The sequence below is a fragment of the Schistosoma haematobium genome, chromosome 5 (genome assembly GCF_000699445.3).
Source record: "Schistosoma haematobium chromosome 5, whole genome shotgun sequence".
Lineage (NCBI taxonomy): Eukaryota > Metazoa > Platyhelminthes > Trematoda > Strigeidida > Schistosomatidae > Schistosoma > Schistosoma haematobium.
The window spans coordinates 22,016,208-22,036,819 of NC_067200.1; the positions used below are offsets into that span (position 1 = coordinate 22,016,208).

Consider the following 20,612-nt stretch of genomic DNA (forward strand, 5'->3'; position numbering starts at 1 on the left):
CGACAAGCATAAAACTAAAAAAAGTTCATCGCGTGGTGACGGACGGACGAATTACTAGTCATCTTCAAAGCTATCAAATAAGCCACCAAAAATCACAAAACATAAGAGAAATTAGGCATAAGCTGTCATTTTTGAAGGAGAACTCTTACAATACGTTGTTCGACATTGCTCACTTATGGTCGTTGGTTTGTGCGGTAATTTCAGTGACTACATTGTATTCATGCATATATTTCAGCTCTAGCTTTAGGGAACATGTTTTTAGTTAATGCGGATCTATTTACACAGTGGCTGAAATTATGTTTTATGCCGAAGTGTATAGACAAAGAAACTGTCGAAAAAGTGCCTGGTTTGTTTGTATATATCGGTGTGCCAGTGACCTTGGTTAAAGATAATGACTCATTTTGCTACTCATACACTCAAACAGTTTCGTTTTGTGAATATGATAACACACGACCTTCACCCTGCCATGCTTATTCCGCTGCAGGGCAGAAATCTTAGTGGACGAATTGTGACGCGCCATGGTTAAAGGTAAAAACGAGGAGACACTTAGCCAAACAGTCACAGAGTTCCTATAATCTAGCAGAACTACCCTAGACCTTGATATTCCAGATTAGAAGTCGTCAGTTGATGACATGTTTGAGAGAAGCAACCGGACAATTTTCAATGTTAAGTTATCACCCGAAAATCTGCATGGCCACAGAAAGTGTAGTTATATTCAAAGTTTTAAGGTTGGGAGGAAAGTATTTGCCATATTATACCAAGGCGAAAATTTATGGGAACCATGGATAAATGTTAAAAGAATGAGCATAGTTTTGTATAAACCATGGTGAGCCTTCCTAATACGTATTAGACGTTAGTACCAAATCGGTAAAGATGAAAGAAATGTGTTCACTTGAGATAGTCAAGACAATCTGCTACCGCATATACATACAGACACTTACAAAATAAAAGCCTCGGATGAAATTAAAAGGAATTCACAAGGAAAAAAATAGGATGAGAAACATTTAAAAAAAGGCAGTTAATCAGTCATCAATTTACGAGAGGACGTGAGGAAAATATCATAATATTCAAATGAGGGAAGGTGTTGGAGCAGCCAAGAAACTATCCCCTATCAAAGTCCACAGAAGGCCAAATATTCTGCTTCAAGTTTGCGCTTTCTCTCAAGTGTTCTGTCGATGTGTGGACGGACTCAAATATATAGGAACCGATTAGGAAAACAGTTTGAGAATGTCGGTAGTAAGACGTTCAAGAATAAGGATAATCTTCTCGCATCCATGTCATTAGTTTAAACCAGCAAGCCAGCACTAGAGTGTGATATCTGTAGTAGCTCGGTCCAACGTCACTATGATATTGTAGTGCTTCAGCAATTCTAATGGCTCATATCTAGTCTTCCTCGCCCGTGGCTCAGGAAGTTATGCTTGCAGCAAACTGAATCAACCAACGGAACCAGCAAAACAGATACCTAATATCACATTAAAGTCAATCTCCATTAGTATACGCAGCTCATTCATCATAAGCTCAACCAAACATATGACCCACAATTAAATAACAAACTGACTATAATCGTTACAATTGAGTAGCCAGATTCAGTCCATCGAATACCATCAAAGATATGTAACCGTCGAAAAAGTAATGAGGATTAGAAACGAAGAAATCAGTCGGCTTATGCAAATATATTGTATACATCAGATCCCATGATGGTTGTGTTACAATCCGTCCCCCTCAAGGTGAAAATTGGTTACGCAATAAGCGCGTGTTAGAATTGCGTAGAAACCCGATGTCATCCTATATTATCGACCTAAGATGATATAGGTACCGGATATCGTCACGAAACAAGTTCATTAAACTGTAGAATACATTGACAAATAGTAAAAAGGTCAGTCATTGGAATGGTTCTAAACGCCATACTTCAGATAACATTATATCCAGATGTGTAACTTATTGCCAAATTATCAAGTCACACCCGATTGTAGTGAGACCTATGAAACGGACTCGGAATTCGCATATTCTGAAAACAAAGATATCAAGAGTTCCGAGGCTTCGAGGCAGAAATCTAAACAAAACAAGGAAAGTAATCCAAACACTAAATCACGTACGTAGGTGATTTTGTTAATTTCTAAGCTACTGATATTGAAGTATTACATAGTGTTTTTCTATGAGCTTGTAATTATCAACTGCTTCCGCTTTTGGTCAAAGGCGCAACAAAACGTTTTATGGACATGTAGTGAGTAAAGACGGAAAATATATTCAGGGTTTGAGAACACTTCTGGTTGTAACATGTTTATGACCAAAAGTATCCGGCTCAGTCGGGAATGAGTCAGTCCGATTGTACATATACATATATATATATATATATATATACATCGTAAAATTGTCAATGTATTGAGAAACGTCTGATCTAAGGTGGCTAGTAGCTCCATGGGATGCGTAGCGCGGGGTACCTGCTCGTGATCTGATGCAGACAGCTGACCAAGCGCACCTAGATGAGGTGTCTCCACTAAAATTAATGAACTCGATATCAAATGTTGACGGCTCACAGGATCACTTATTTTGGGGATTTATTTATCGTTACATGAGAGTGACTAGATTCCATAAACTTTTATGAAGCAATATAGGAAGTTCAGACCAATTTAAAATCCTTAACTTACGCGTACCGTGGTAAAAAGACGTCCTCGTATATACATACTGATATACAGGAATGTACGCATTCCACGATATTGTATCTTGAGTAACGTCATGTTGATTTTTATCGATGTAACTGTACATTGGTTTTAAAATTGTCATTTGAATTTTTTTCGGAGGTATTTGGTAGATTCAAACCGCCATCGAGTATAATTATCGTTTAAAAGTCTTATTCTGCTAGTTTCGTAATTCGCATATCCGGCTTTTGCAGTTGTTGAGTTATGTTATCGATACTACTTATGTATTAGTTACACATGCTAGAAACGGATTCACATATTAAGTTAAAAATTTAAGTCAATTATTGGGTGTTCATGATTTAGGGTGTAAGTTTATCTGCTGGGCTTGAGAGTTACCAAATACCTTAAAACTTAAGGACCAAATTATGCATAATGCCTAACGTTTGGTCGATCCCTGTTGAAATAGATGGGTGCTTCACAAAGTATTCTTTGTTAGTTTTCACTTCAAATTCATTACGATACTCATCACTTTACTTTTTGAAGTGAGCTTTTTGTTCAAAAGATGTTCAGACAATTTACTGAAAAACATCACAGATACCAATGAAAATGCTTTGGATTGCTCTGTATTATTTGATTGCTGGGAAGCATGGAATACAGGTTGGAAGAAATGTTTGCTAAAATACTGTCCTTCAACCTGAATCGATATACGTGTAAATGGAAAGACTTAGCTGGATATGCCGAGGCAGGTGAAGGGTAGTCAAAGCAATGTGAAAAGCTCGTAGAAGAGTACGAAAAAAGTTTTCACCTGAGGTGTTTAGTTTATATGGCACGCATATCATGCTACCTCTTTCCTTGTTGTTCAGTCATAGATCGTATGAGGGTGAATCGGGAAATAACTGGGGTCATGCAAATCAAGAAGCGGATTCATTTTGTATATTTACATAGTCTCAGCCCTGGTTTCGCCAAAAGGTATAGGCTTTCTTTTTTAAAACTGTGCGGTATTTGTAATTAAAGACTGACAAAATCACCCTCCATCACTGTAAATCAGTTACAGTGGCACAAGCATAGGCGTTATTTACGCTCAACTTAATCCTTAGCCTTAAATTATTCCATGCTTACAGTCTTTTGATTCCGTCCATTTTCTGAAAAGTTTATTCTTAATGATAAGTTTGCCACTGTTACCGATACTACTGTTATTTTCACCTCCTTGATTATCATCTTTTTAATGCAAAATGTGGTACTATTGAGTAATGTACATATGTTCCTACATATCAAATTGTTTAATGCTGGTTTTCGGTGAATTCATAATTTTGATTGAAAATTCTAGGGAATAATTCAAGACATATGACTGTCATATCATAGAAACGTGAAACAACCATCTACATCATTAAATTATTTTATGCGTCATATACTAATAACCAGATGCTCGTGTCTTGTATAATTAATAACTCGTTTCAGACCAATTTATTCTTGCTGTAACCAAACTACTTTTTATCACAAAAAATTGTTGATAATAATGTTGATAAAATAGCTCACTTATATAGATTATTAGAGGATAATGTTTTTTAGACTTTATCCATTTCGAGACTACATAACTAGTTAGTTAAGAAACGATTATACCGTGTAAGGTAAATGACTTCCTTTGAGTATAAAACTTTTGAAACCAAACGTATTTAGCATAAAAAACAGCATGGAATGAACCTCGGCTTAAGTTTCTTTATAAAACCTATAGGAGGCGATTTTTTTACTTACTTAAACTGACTGTTGAAATAAAAATTTAGGTGAGACTATAATTAATGGACAACCTTTTGAGCGACGTTAAAATGACCTTGAGAGTGTCTGCCTTTTTATTAGAGCTAAATGAGGGTTATAAAGCAGTTTGAAGAATAAGGATTATGATTTACAGTCGATGGTTAGGGTTAGGAATTCGATTTAGGGTTCTTATCACGAACCTGACATCAGCTATAATGCCAAGACTCTATTTAGCCAAATATGTGAATAGATTTCTCACCAAAATCTAAGACTTGTCATCATAAATCTGATTGGTTCGTTCATAAATTATAGTCCCGCCCAAATTACCTATATATTCTAATATAATCATTAGAAAGACAGTATATAGTACTTGTTTTAGACTTAGTCTGCACTGGTGTCTGTAACTTTTAATCCCGACAGATTTCCTTAGTTTACTTAATTCGGTAAATTAGCCTGTGTACTAGTATTTATAAAACAAAGTCATTGGTTAACTATGTCAATTGAGATTAGAATTAGATTATCATAAGTTTCATTAATTTCTTTAAAAAAATGTAAATACTACTTGCTGCACGGTGAATATCAAATATAAGGGTGATTTTGATTGTCAGTCGCTGAAAACTCTTTGTTTATATTTTTTTATCCCATATTCCTAATTATATCCTTAATTTTTAGTTTGTCCTTCAATAAATGATAAAATTATTGTCTAAGTATACCAATTTGGTTAGAGAACTTGGATTAATGCGCATTGTTGGAAGATTCAGAGTTGTTTGATTGAATGAACCTTAGACCTTATGATGAATACAGTATAATAAGTTCAATGTACTGAAATACAACAATTCATATTCCTAATTGTAGTAGTTTTACTATGATCTGGATAATCAACTAGCGTAAGAATATGTTAGCCATGTAATGTCAACATCATCACACTTCAAACTGAATAAATTTGATATATTGGATAATTTAGTAATTTAATTATATTTTGGCTAAAGAAGACTCAGAGATTTGCCTTTAATTTAGATTGAGATTTTGAAAACAAACTTGTCGGGGATGGAACAGCAGTTGTTTTTAGCTTTCTTATTTGATTTCTCACTGTGGTGTGAGCTACTTATATGGTCAAGAATAGAATGTATTTCAGTAGAAGATCGAGAAGGAAACAATGGGAACGGAAATCAATTATGTAACTTCGTGTTTAAATACATTCGATTTTCCCTATTCATGTTCTTGTTCTCTACATTTGGTGTCGCTGCCAACCAATGAGGGGAAGGGTGACGTTCTGCGGACGCCGTCTCAGGCCTAGAGATGAGGTATCAGTTAGGGCGGTCTGATGCAGAGAGGTGACGTCGAGTGGAGTGTTCTGGCAGGGTAGCGTTGTCTGTAGCGGGTGCTGTCGACGATAAGGAGCGGTGGGACGTGCGGCTGCTGGGCGTACATCGAATGTAGATGGCTCAGCAGGCCGCTGGAGCGCTGACGTTGAACGTCCAGGATGTTGAGTGGATGTCGGATGTTGGTGCTCCGGCAGGTCGACAGAGCTATGGACGTCAACGCTGCAGACTCGACACGGTGAGCAAAACCACCGCAAGAATGAATGCTTTAAAGAGGGGACGAGTGTGCTGTGAGCTACTTATATTTACATTAGTAGTATATAACGATGGACAGGAAAAGAATATATTTTAGTAGAAGATCAAGAAGGAAACAACGGGAATGAAAAGCAGTTTTATAATTTCGTGTTAAAATACATTCGATTGTCCCCATTCATGTTTTTTTTTCACTATACCTACTACTTTTACCTCTGAATCTCGATCATCACTACTTCTTTTTCAAAATTATAAATGAATCCTTTTCTTTTTTTGTTTTAATTTAAAGCATTGAAAACTATTAACTATAAATCAAAACTATCACAGCATAATTCAATCATAAAACCTTCATCTCATTCGAAATTTGATCATGTATCATCAACATCTTCATCAAAAAAATCAAATTTCAATAAGAAATTCTCATCAAGTGTTCTAGATAGATGGGAATCCAATCAGTTCGCATTAGCTGATGCAAATAGTTTAATTATACAATTGAATAAAGAATTAAAAGATTGCAAATTAGAATTGAAAACTTTACAAAGACAATATAAAATGCAAGCTGTACGACTGGATAAAGTAAGTTAGATTTATCTTTTTAAAAAACTAACAGTGATTTCCATGAAACTTGTTAAGGAATGGTTTCTAGTTTTATTTTGAGTTCTCTCATAGGTATGTTAGTCGGTAGAACCTTATAAAGATATCATTTCACATCAGTAATATAAGTAAACTAAATTCATGTAACTAACCGGGTAGAGATATTCAACACCTGAACTAAAGATAGGGAGTGAAGTAGTAGAATGCGCCGACAATTTCACTTATCTTAGAAGTCTGATCAGACCTAATGGGTTGGTATCTGACAAAATCTCTGCATGGATTCGAAAAGCTCATTTGGCTTTTGCCAACATACGTTACCTATGACATAGGCGAGATATCCGTCTATCAATAAAATGACGAGTATACCGTGCGGCAGCTCGCTTTGTTCTACTTTACGGTTGCGAAACATGGCCATGAATTTAGACGCAGAGTATTAGAGAATGATAGTGAATCAGTTGATGAGGTTGTAAATCTTCATCAACTGAGATGGTTGGATCACGTGTTACGTATGCCTGAACACCGATTACCACGACACACAATGCTGACCGGTGTTGGAGATGGTTGGAAGGAAGTTAGAGGCGGCCAAATCAAAACGTGGCATCAGTGCTTGAAGTCACTAACTTCTAGTCTGAGCTGTGTTGGTAGATGCAGACTATTTGGTTGAGGTCCATGAGACCATTGTAATCAATGGTTGGAGATTGTGTATGACATAGCTCATAATCGATCACAATGGCGTAGATGTATACACTGTCTATCTTCCCCTAGACCTTGAGATTGAAAATTGCTTTATACCTTTATTTCTACGAACTTATCATTTTTTCCTGTATTATCCCCTTATACAATCTTTTTTATATATATCACTACCATTAAAGTAACTACTTTCGTGAATTCGGTGTTCATCTTGTGATAATGAGGTGTGTCAACTTGGACCGATGCATATATGTGCCTGGTCGTACGTTGTATCTGACTGACTGACTGATTTCAGTTAAAACCTGATATCATGATGAGTGATTCAAGCTAGTTTCTAGCGATGTTCGAACACGTAATGAAATAAGTTATTTTTGAGTAATTTAACTATAAAGTAACCACTCAACTAAACAAAAGGATTAGATATGTAATTTAACTTTAAGTTCAGCTGTTTCGCTACCAGTTAAATGATTGCTAACAACTGACTTGAATCACTTTTCATGATATCAGGGTTTCGGAGATTATTAGGTTTTTGATTGAGTTCAAGAATCGATTGGTGTTAGACCACCACTGAATACCTGGAAGCACTGGATGGCTGTTTTGTTCTATCGTGGGAATCCTTGGCAGTGCGCTGAGCTCTAGAGGTTAAGCGTTTGCGCGCGAGACTGAAGGCCCTGCGTTCTAATCCTGCGAGCGGGACAATGAATGCGCATTGCTTAGGAGTCCCGCAATAGGGCGAAACGGCCGTCCTGTGCTTCCATGTTTTCAACGGTGGCCCAACACCAATCAATTAATGATCTCAATCAAATACTATCAGGTTTTAACTGAAATATGGGAAATTATAATATCTCTACATTGAAATAGTCTACCTATAATACTGGTATAACACTAGTTCATATAATGAGTAATCACTATTTCTTTTAAAATGAATTAGGCTATAGGACAAGAAGCTGATATGCCACAAATTGTTGATCGTTTAAATTCAGAAATACGTACATTACAAGTTCGTCTACGTGAAAAAACTCTACAATCATGTGTAGATCAAAGAAAAATTCACGAACTACAACAACGTATTTATGTATTGGAGAAAACAATTGATGAAAAACATAATCAATCTCAATATACTGATGAAGGATCATCGGTATCACACAAACGAAACAATAAAAATTATGACATATCTATAGAATTACAAGAAGAAAAGAAGAAAAATTCGGTAAGCTTTCAAATTGGAAATACAGTAAAGCGTTTTTAGCGTTTTTTTAGCAAGTTAGTTTTCAACGGGTTGGGGTAACTAACCCGATTACCCAACCCTTCTTTATACGGGCCTTGGACCGGTTGTAGCCTCAAGGGGGGGTTCCAGGCTGAGTTGCAATACAATGTAGTATTTTCATATTTCTTTAGTATAAGACACTGTTTCAACTCTTTATGACTATCTTATCAAATACAATGAGTAAATAGCTAAACTTAAGATAGATTCACTTGGTATTGTTTGTTTGAATTTTCTCATTGATGTTTAGGACTGCAATTAATCAATCTCTTATTGGCATATGTGCATACTGTACTCGTTGCCTTAATGTAACTGTAATTCACAAGTACTATATGCAAATATGAAAAGTGACTAGCAGTGGAATCCAGTTTGACGCGCGTTTCGGATAATGCAATGGAGTTTGAAGCGAATGGTACTGGGTTAGAGTCATAGAGTGAATATCATCTCTGCAATACCGGTTCACCCAGAATAAAGTGAATTCATCTTGTTTCAAAGTTTCCATTAGTTAAAAACAGCCTAAAATTACAAGTTTTTATGTAATTATAAGCAAAGATTTGAAGTACTTTAGTTAGTAGAGGATCTCACTAAGCTTTTTGAACAAATTCTTAGGAGACTATGTCAGAAATTCAGTAAGATGCAAACATCAGGTTCCAGATAGGTAGTGGTAATAATGTGGACATCAGTAGTCAATTATACACAACCTAGAATCTGGTAAATACCTGCATTAGTTCGTGTTATCCCACCCCTGACAGTTGTCGCTACTTTGACGTGTTGGTTGGGCTTGCCCACCGTGATGAAGCAATCGAGCTATACTGGCTGGAACAACCGTTCCTCAAGGTCCTAACATGTCAGACAGGTCGGTCGAAGGGCGGTAAGACTAAAAGCAACAAACCTAAGGTCCGAAGGCGAAGTCGTACTGCTGACTGTACAAAGGTGTGGCAGAAGTAAGGTGTTTCCTTCAGACAACCAGCATGACAGCGATGCTGCCTTCCCACAAGGAGGGATGGGGTTAGAAAAAGTCGACTCTAAAAATGCACACCTCGCCTTATCCCACAGATATCCGTCTCCGGCGGTAAATTCACAACAAATACGGAGCTAACACAAAAATTACCCATAAAAAGATCGTGTGTGGTCGACCTCAAGCACTTGTTCCTTGTGCACTACGGTCACGCTCTCAGGTCACTAAGATCACCTCTAATCCAAGTTCCTTTTCAAGTACCTTCAGGAGAACCCTTCCACGGTGTGGGCAACCATGAAGTGATAACCGCCCTCATACTTCTAACAGCAATAAATACCCCTGTATTCATAATCAATCTCTCTCAAGAATTGTTCCACCTTACTAGCACAGTGAAATGAAGTTATTTAGATAAATTCTAGAGTAACAGAACTATTAGTGCTATTATTATTATTGGTAGTAGTAGTAGTAATCGTAGTGATGATAACAATAATAATGATAGAAATTGTAACATACATATGATATTCTTCATGAAGAAAGAATGGATTTATATAGGGTAGATGGTATATATAATAACTATAAAACTGGAGATTACGACAGTCACTCAGGCTCCAACCACGCATTCTGCACTTATTCATATGATAATTTTCACAGTTCGTTGTTTTATAGTCACACACAGCTTTCAGTTATATATAATCTCTTCGTTATAGACTCCTAATATTTAGAATGCTACTTATATGCTGGTACTATCATTTAGAACTACAGAACGTCAACCGCTGCTTAAATATCTTAGTGATGATGTTCATAAACGTAGCTTTAGTTAACAGATATGTAAACACATTGGGAAACAACAGTTTTCATTAAAACTGCCAATTCACTTACCTTTCAATTAGTATCCATCATTTTCAATGACATTGTTATGGCCCAAAGCCGCCAATCAGAAGCAGCGAATTATCGATCGAATCAATGACGCAATTACGAGCAGTCTAGCGTCTTTATCGGTCTTGCTTCCTGCCTAGCCCAGTCAGTTAAGTCTAGAACAACAATCTCAACCTCTACAATATAAATCCTTATATTTCAAACATACTGATTTTATATACCAATCAAACAGACCGCAACGTACCATAAAATAGGAAACAACATTTGTACAAGATTTATCCAAATGTGGCTATGAATGAGGGAGGCAGTGACTAATAGACAGGGCATAACTCAAGAATGGTAAATCATATAATAATGGTTCATAAGTCAAAATAAAGTTTATAATAAGAGGAATATGAATATGGATATTTTAGGTACTTAATAACTATACAATAGAAATATACGCTTAGTATTGGTCCATCAATAGATCCCAAAAGTTACCATTCATTATGTTTCTCGGGACATAACATAACTCATTCGTTATTTCTTCTCTATTGTAGCAATTAAAACATCAATTAGATGTATTAACAAAAAATCATAAACAACAAATCAATATGAATAATGAAAAACTACGAAATTTACAACAAGAATATCAACATTTAAAAGATAAACTTCACGAAAGAACTCAACAACTACAGGTAATGTTTCTATTAAGTATTTCACCTATTCCGGTAATTTTAAATCTTCTGTTCAGTGAATGTATATGTTAACGTTTATTTTATCATATAGATATTCTTCCCCTTTGAAGTTAGAATACTAGAATAATGTCATACAACTTATTGAGGTATTTCCTGGAGTTCTAATGAGAAGCAGTGATTAGTAGTGTTCAACTGGGTCTGTTGTCAGATAGTAATTCACTGAAGACAATGGTGGATGTATCGCTCAACTTCGTGAATTAGTTAATGTTGTGCATTAACACCATTGGATATCCGCTCAGTGGTCTACAGGTTAAGCGTTCGCGCGCCACACCCATAGGTCCTGGGTTTGAATCTCGCGGGGGGGATTGTGGATGCGCACTGCTGAGGAGTCCTACAATGGGACGAAACGGCCGTCCAGTGTTTACGGGTTTTCCATGATGGTCTAGCTTCAGTTAAATCACGATCTCATTTATTATAATTCCTATAATATTCACATAAACCTCTTTCTGATAATAATAATAATAATAATAATGAATTGATTATTATTCTTGTTTAAATTGTAATATCTTTACAGGAGAAAACAAAATTACTAGAATTACAAAATGTTTATAGTCATCGTATTCCAAAAAATCTCATTTTAAGTCATTTATCTAGTTTATCATCTATCTATTCTACTACAAACGAAATGGAAAATCATAATGATCATAAAGAAGAAACATCGAAATCTAATAATCCATTAATTGATCAATATAAATGTAACTCAAATGATAAATATTCACCTAGGCTACCACCAATCACTGTGAATGATAATAATAACAATAAAATCAATAATGATGTATCATTATCATCTCAATATGTCACTATGTGTAAAGGATTGGAACAAATGCCTAGAATAGACAATAACATAGAATCCAACTTAGAAGGATATCCATTGATGATCAATGGAAAACTATCAAATGATAATGAACATCACGTAGATGAGATAAAAGAAAATTCATCGAAAGAAGTTATTGTAAGTTTTTTTTTCGTTTGTATCATTTGCTGTTATTATTTGATTACAGATGCCTTATAAATATTCCTCACATCTGCTGAGATCACCGGGTAAGTAATAGTGAAGTTAGACTCAAGGTTTTAAAGAATGACGGTGAATCAGTTGATGAAGTTGTGAATCTTCATCGACTGAGATAGTTCGGCCATGTGTTACGTATGCCTAGACACCGACCACCATGAAGCATAATGCTGTCCGACGTTGGGGATGATTGGCAGAAAGTTAAGGGAGGCCAAATCAAAACGTGGCATCAGTCAATGAAGTCTCTAACCTCTAGTCTGAGCCATGTTGGGAAATGCAGACTATTTGGTTGGGGTCCACGTGACTATCGTAACCAATGGTTGGAGACTCTTGGTGACATGGCTCAGAATCCATCACAATGGCGTCGGTGTATACACTGTCCGTCTTCCCTTAAACTAAGAGATTAAAATCGCTTCATATCTTTCTTTCTACCAACTCATTCTTTCTTCCTGTACTATCACCTTATTGCAATCTTTCTTTTATATATTACCACCACTGAATTAACTGCTTCTATGAATCCGGTGTTCATCTTGTTATGCTAATGCGGTATGGCAACTTAAACAGATGCATATATGTGCCTGGTCTTACTTTGTAGCTGACTGATTGACTGACTGTTGTTATTATTATTATAGAATTTTTACGAATATATCAGTCAGTTTTTTGCTCACTTTACTTACTGATTTTAATGAACACAGTAATTAAGATATTAGGAAGCTGTTTAATTAAGTTCATAAACGAAGTAATAAAGTATCAGTTAGTTCACAGTTATATAGTATACTCTTGTGGGCGAGGGTAATTGTACATTGGTTTTCAGGAGAACTAGACACCATCCAAACATTAACGTGACAACTCAAACAGTAAAGCTCAATCCTGTTTAACGAGAGAGCCAAACACCGCCCAGGCTTAAATTTTATAAACCGATCAGTACAGCTCAATCCTGCTTCACAGGAGGACCAGACACCTTACAGGCAATAACGCTACAATCTGTATAGTACAGCGCAACCACACAGGTTCCAAGCACCCTTGTGAACCAAGTCAAGTATAAGTACTTGTCTTTAAATTTACTGACAAACGTATTAGTTTTAATGAAATCACTCGTAGTCTGAAGAGGTAAAATATTCTCATCTTTAAAGCTTTCATCATTTTCTCATTATTTCAAGTCAATGATCATAGAAAATCTTCTCCCCCAAAATAGAGGCCTAATGATTTTCTAAGAGTTTCGCCCTAGTTTATTTTATTAAGTAAGCTATTTTTAGTAAGTATTTATTGTGAAAAGTAAACTACTTTGTTGACATTCAAGTGATAACCAGGACCACTGGTTGAAGATATTGTATAATATGACTTTGAATCAATCATAATCACGTAGATGTATTCATTCCTTATTCTATCTCTAGATCTTTAGTTTTAGTATTCCTTCATACATACCCTATATACTTTGTCTTCACAAATCCCATTCTCAATAATCAGTTTTCCTTACTATTCTGTTGCTATACTGTTGTTATTTTTACTCATTTAATATTGATTTTTTGGTGACTTTATTCTATTGTATTCATGTGGTATGGCAATGTTCAGTCAGTTATTTAGCTACATCGTAGGACCAGGCACATATATGCATCGGTCCAGCAATATTTCTAAGGCATCTGTGGTCAAATACTAGTAGCTTACAAGTGTCTTCTACTCTTAATGGCCATGTTTCGCTGCCGTAAATTAAAACAGAATGGACTGCCTAGCAGTATACTCGTCCTTTTATTGATAGACGGATATCTCGCCTTCGCCATAGGTGACGTAAGTTGACAAAAGTTAAACGAGCTTTTCGAATCCGTGCTGAGATTTCATCAGACACCAACCCATTCGAGCTGATCAAACTTCCAAGATAAGTGAAGTTGTCAACGCCTTCGACTACTTCACTCCCTATCCTTAGTTCAGGTGTTGACACAGACCAGTCCTGAGGCGGCAGCTTGCATTTAGAGGGAGAGAAGCGCATTCCAAACATTCTGGCATTGTTGCTTAGTGCCACCAAAAGACTCTGCATTTTGTCAGCGTCTTCACCAAACAGGACTATGTCATCTACGTATTCTCAGTCGATAAGTGGACCTCCTGGAAAGAGATCAATACCCGAGAATTCAGTCGACGAGAATGTTATTTCTATCAGTAGGTCTATGATGAAGTTAAACAGAAATGGAGAAAGTGGACAGCCTTGATGGACACCACTTGAGGTTGCAAAAGTAGATGACAGTTCGCCATAAGCTCTGACTCGACTAGTAGTGTTCGAGTAAAGAGCCTTCACAAGGTTTATGTACTTCTGGGGTACGCCTTTCAATGACAGACACTGCCACAGAATGTCGCGGTCTACCGAGACAAATGCTGCTTTTAAGTCAAGAAAGACCACCATTGTCGGACGCCGATAAGTATGCCTGTGTTCTAGAACCTGACGAATGGTGAATGTGTGGTCGATGCAGCCACGACCAGGTCTGAAGCCAGCTTGATTCTCTTGTGTTTGCAGTTCACGAGTCTTAGTTGGGCGTCCAATAATTATCGAGGCTAGTATTTTAGATACTATATTAGTTAAACTAATCCCTCTATGGTTGTCACAGGATGATTTTAACCCTCTCTTATATATTGGGACGATAAGTGATTGTGACCAGCCAGATGGAATAACGTCTAACTCCCAGATCTTAGCTAAAATATTAGTCAACCTAATCGTTAAAATTGGACCACCATCCCTAAAGACCTCTGGAGTCAATCCATCTGGACCAGCTGCCCTTCCTTGTTTCAGATTAACTATAGCCTTTTGAACTTCTGCTAGAGTTGAGGGACCTACCTCAATGTTCCGTTCACACTGTCTGGGAATGGAGGGTAGTTGTAGAGTAGCTGAAGGCCAGCTGAACTGTTCTCTGAAATGTTCCGCCCATCGTTCTAAACGTCTGGACTGAGAGCAGATGAGGTGTCGTCTTTTTCCGAAATGGTCTGACTTACACTTGACTTATTAGTTCCAGTTTCTTTTATTAGTCTGTAAAGCTGTCTTGTGTTACCTATAGTCGCCGCCTTTTCCATCTCTTTTGCTTTCGTTACCCACCACTGCTCACGGTCGTTCCTTAGACTTTTTCTTAACCTAGATCTGATTTGTTTACGCTCTTCATCATGTTCAGAACCTGATGGGACGAGTTTGCGAGAATCCATCAGTGTGACAGACCTTGAAGAAATCCACTGGTTCCTTGTAACTCTGTGGTTTAAGTCACTAATAGATGTCACTGCTGTTTCCACAGCTGATTGTATGCCCTTCCAAGCAACATCTGGGTCAGCCTCGTCTTCACAACTACCTAAGTGTGACCTCAGTTGTTCCTGGAACCTACTTTTGGTTTTCTCGTTACTCAACTCAGTTCTAATGGGTCTTTTTAATGTGGCTTTTTTGCGTCCAGTGAGGCGCAAGCAGATGCGTGCCCGTATTAGGGCATGGTCGGAGTCCAAGCAGGTACTCCAGAATGAGCGACAATCTCCTACCGACCCTCTCCAACGATGACTGATGGCAATATGGTCTATTTGAGTCCATCGTTGGTTTGGTGCATGGGGTCTCCATGTTAGACGATGTCTCTCCTTATGCTTAAAATTTGTGTTTGCCAAAAATAAACGATCATCTGAGCACAGTTGCAGCAGACGATCACCATTTTCTGTTCACTGAGCCGGAATACTAAAATATCCACCAAAATGTCTTTCTGCTTGGTTTAAGCTACCTACTTGGGTATTAAAGTCACCCCCTACGAGTACTATGTCTGAGCGTTTAGCTTTCTGAAGAAGTTCAGATAGCTTTTTGTAAAATTCATCTTTCACTTCATCTGAGCTGCAGTCGGCGGGAGCGTAGGCAGAAACGACAAAAGGCAACGACGTGTGTCCCTATCCTTCCGAGTTCTGACGTAGCCGTTTAGCCGAACAGCACATAGACGACTGTTGACGGGGATCCACTCTAACAGTACTTGTTCCGCCCTCATGCTTAGTGCTATCCCTACTCCTGCCAGTTCACGAGAGCTGGCCGTCAGATCGCCAGATACACGAAGGGTGTATCTCGTTGGCTCTCCGTTTTTCCGAGGTGAGGTCAAGTGAATGACCACACTGGAATCCTGTATGCGTGTTTCGGAGACACAGCATACATCAATGGAAAGAGACTCTAGGGTTTTAGCCAAGGAAGCCTGCTGACCGATTTGACATAGGGTGCGTACGTTGAAGGCTCCAATGTGTAGTTTGGAGCGAGCTTTCAGTAGAACTGGGACAGTGTTTTGAGCACTAGAATCGTTGGCTATGGTGACACTTGAGGGGGAAGCCGAAAAATGAAGTTTAGAGGTGAAAGTCGATGTAGGAGGAATAACAGGAATTGAAGAGGGAGGTTGATTATGAATACAGTGGTCTTGAGTGCTGTTGGAGGTATCAGGGCGTTTATAACTTCCCGGTTTCCCACACCGTGGAAGGGTTCTCCTGAAAGTACCGGGAAAAGGAAATTGGATTAGAGGTGATCTTAGTGACCTGAGAGCGGAACTGCAGTGCTCAGGGAACAAGTGCTTGAGGTCGACCACACACGATCTTTTTATGGGTAATTTTTGTGTTAGCTCCGTATTTGTTGTGAATTTACCGCCGGAGACGGATATCTGTGGGATAAGGCGAGGTGTGCATTTTTAGAGTCGACTTTTTCTAACCCCATCCCTCCTTGTGGGAAGGCAGCATCGCTGTCATGCTGGTTGTCTGAAGGAAACACCTTACTTCTGCCACACCTTTGTACAGTCAGCAGTACGACTTCGCCTTCGGACCTTAGGTTTGTTGCTTTTAATCTTACCGCCCTTCGACCGACCTGTCTGACATGTTAGGACCTTGAGGAACGGTTGTTCCAGCCAGTATAGCTCGATTGCTTCATCACGGTGGGCAAGCTCAACCACCACCAGTCGGGATACCTCATTAGCACAATAAGGTGAACACCGAATTCATAGAAGCAGTTAATTCAGTGGTGGTAATATATAAAAGAAAGATTGCAATAAGGTGATAGTACAGGAAGAAAGAATGAGTTGGTAGAAAGAAAGATATGAAGCGATTTTAATCTCTTAGTTTAAGGGAAGACGGACAGTGTATACACCGACGCCATTGTGATGGATTCTGAGCCATGTCACCAAGAGTCTCCAACCATTGGTTACGATAGTCACGTGGACCCCAACCAAATAGTCTGCATTTCCCAACATGGCTCAGACTAGAGGTTAGAGACTTCATTGACTGATGTCACGTTTTGATTTGGAAGCTCCTAACTTTCTTCCAACCATCTCAAACACCGGTTAGCATTGTGCGTCGTGGAAATCAGTGTTCAGGCATACGTAACACATGGCCGAACTATCTCAGTCGACGAAGATTCACAACTTCATTAACTGATTTACCATCATTCCCTAATACCATGCGTTTGACCTCACTATTACTTACCGGGTAATCCCAGCAGATGTGAGAAATATTTCTAAGGCATCTGTGGTCAAATACTGGTAGCTTACGAATATCTTCTACTCTTAATGACCATGTTTTGCTGCTGTAAATTAAATCAGAATGGACTGCCTAGTAGTATACTCGTCCTTTTTTGATAGACGGATATCTCTCCTTTGAATGGTTTTGTCTGGCTCTACATTCAATAAAGACTGTTATTCTACTTTAATAAACTATTGAGTCGGCTTTCGAGAAATACAACGGAGCCTCCAGAGGCCCTAAAGGAATCGGAGGGTTTCCACTCAATCAAAACATGATGGAGTTTTCTAGAATAGTAACGTGGCATTCTACTATTAAAGAGTAGCATAATATGTCTTTACGGATCGGCTGAATTATAATGTTAATTTCAGAAATGCTAATATCTATAAATACTCGTGATTTTCTATACATTTCGATTCTTACCAAATAAATGGCTTCTCCAGCTCCGTTTTTCTGTCTTCTGATTTACGACGGTGAATTTCCAACGTTTGAGTGTCGTAGTGGTAAATCGTATTCTTCGTTAATCAAGTAGGGAACTTAACATAAACAGAATATCCTGGTTACCTATTGCATTTTAATTTAGATTTCTTTGTTAAATTGTTTCTCTACATTTTTTTAGGGGAATCATCAATCAAGTAAGTCCGTCATTTATTCTCGTATTCAATTTAACTTTTATGAGTTAGCTTGATCATATGTTAACATCTAATGGAAACTAATAGAAAAATGATTCAAATCATGAACTGATTTCAATTAGACAACTAATAAGAATCATAAAGAACTAAATAACCATGTTGTCTTATTAGAGTACACTTCTTGTTCCAACTATCTAAACAAGCATGGAATCCAGTGCTAAGAATTCTACTTGATCGATAGCATTCAATCTGCACTAAGAACGACTTGACACACATGACATTGATCACCAGCTAGTGATCAATCAATTGTGAATACATCTCAGATCTATAGGAGGTCAGTCGCGGCCCAGACAGCTCAGTGGTAACGTCTCTGACTGTGAAGCTGGGTGACACAGGATCGAATCCGTCAGAGAGCACTGGTTCCCTCAAGATTACAGACACATCTTGCTGACGAGTTCCAAATAGCACGAAAACCGGGTCCAGAGTTTCCTGCTGAGCACCTCCAATCACCATCTTATCTCAACGTAGTGCACGCAATGTCGAGTCACTTAGACTAGTGACCTCATTGCAACCTGGTGGATAGCATTTGATCTGCACTAAGAAGGACCTGACACACATTGATCACAACCCAGTATTGAATCAATTATGAGAATTCAATCTTCAGACCATCTAGTCAAAAGTCTATGGTTCATATTTCCAAATATAGTCAATCTGCTATGTAGAGTGACGATCATTAAGAGGGACCGGTGCAACTTGTCCGAAGCTTGCCATGGTTGAACCCCACCAGTTATACGGGCTTCAACTTGGACTATAGGGTCTTTCTGTTAAAGTTATTCAATAGTGAGTACAAATGCTAAAGAATAAATACACACGAAAACATAATGATACTATTACGAAGAGCCAGTTTTATCAGAACACAATGACAGCATTCTTGTAATAAGCTGTTGATTAGGATTTTAATGACATCCAATCGATCATCAATAAAAATGAAGAGAATACTATACTATGTGTAATGGAATATTCATTAGAGAGGGAAATAAACAAAGTCGATGTTGTTCAACGGGTTACAATAAGCATGTGGTAAGAGTGGATGTTTACAATCAATTACTGAAGGACGTTTGTATTTTACGAATCAATAAAAATTGCAGAGTTCTACATAAAATATAGGAGATTAACTGACTCATTTAGTTCAAAACATATTTCACCATCAGTTCAATTAAATTTTATTGTGATACATTTAAAGATAACATGATATAGTTGACATTGATGTGAATCCTTCCATAATGATGCTAGAAATATTAAAGTGTACAATGTTGTACTCTGCAATTTGATAGCTATTTCATTGAATGACAAGGAGTTCATATTAGGAACGTAAAAAAAACCTGCTCTTCGAACTTAATTCAATTATTGTGGCCTCGCCAGTCAGTCAGTCAGTAACAACGTGGAACGTCGTACGTGCATACATCAGTTCAAGTCGTCATACCACATTAACACACAAATACAATTGTCAATTCAAATTCCATAATAGTAGTGGTAGTAAAAGTATAATAAGTAATCGGAAACATTAGGGTTCGATGATTTTATTCAAGGAGTATAATCCAGTGAAATAAATTTGGAAAGAGAAGAAAATGAAGGGATATGAAGAATCCTGAAGATTAGAATTTGGGAGAACACGAAGAGTGGATGCACCTGTACCATTGCGAACGATCTTGAGCCATTTCATTCAGGGTCCCTAATTATCGGTTGCTATCGTCTTGCCGATCCAAATCAGATAGTCTACACCTACCAAGATGGCTCAGTTTACTTGTCAGTGACTTCATAGATTTGTGCCATGTTTTGATCTGGCCGCCTCTAGCTTATGGCCTCGTATGCCACTACTATTTAGCCATATTGTATCATTGTGTATAATTTGTTACGTCAACATATCAACTACTCTCATAAATTATAACACTCCTATATAGTATCACCAGATTCCAAAAAATCTATGGAGAATATTTGTAGTTTAGATGGATGATTTTGATGGAGTTTTGTCCTCTGAACTGTATGGTTTGTTCGTAAAGCTTTCATCGTTCTTCTGAACGACATCATCAGCACGAACGTCAGGTAGAAGACTTCTACTTCATCTCCTACAAATCATCGTTGTTACTCTTGTATTTTAACAATCAACACAACTTGCATATAAATTTTATAGACTAAAAAACACAAAAAAAATTATGGTTTACAAAGACTCTAATCAATGAACAATATTTCTTGAACAGTTGAATTCATGTAGTCAATTGAAGCTAAAACACCATGGGAAACCTGGAAACATTGGATGGTTGTTTCGTCCCAGCATGGAACTCCTCAGCAGTGCTCATCCACGATCTCGCTTTGCGAGATTCGAACCCAGGATCTATCTAGCTC

The 20,612-nt window shown here is 37.6% G+C and overlaps 1 protein-coding gene across 2 annotated transcripts in view; it reads left to right on the plus strand.

Moving 5' to 3' along the window:
- Positions 1 to 1,743: 1,743 nt before the first annotated feature.
- The window catches only part of LCA5 (Lebercilin), a gene marked incomplete at both ends in the record, with an annotated part of 39,376 nt that continues 20,507 nt past the window's right edge, over positions 1,744 to 20,612 (plus strand). The window contains 7 exons of one of the 2 annotated variants that reach the window (XM_051217746.1): positions 1,744 to 1,876; positions 1,914 to 2,092; positions 6,255 to 6,541; positions 8,181 to 8,459; positions 10,887 to 11,024; positions 11,599 to 12,036; positions 18,197 to 18,212. In XM_051217746.1, coding sequence (XP_051065186.1) covers positions 1,930 to 2,092; positions 6,255 to 6,541; positions 8,181 to 8,459; positions 10,887 to 11,024; positions 11,599 to 12,036; positions 18,197 to 18,212 — 1,321 coding nt within the window. Of the gene's footprint in view, positions 1,877 to 1,913; positions 2,093 to 6,254; positions 6,542 to 8,180; positions 8,460 to 10,886; positions 11,025 to 11,598; positions 12,037 to 12,085; positions 12,134 to 18,196; positions 18,213 to 20,612 lie in introns of those variants that run through there. The other variant, XM_012941420.2, reaches the window with a different exon arrangement.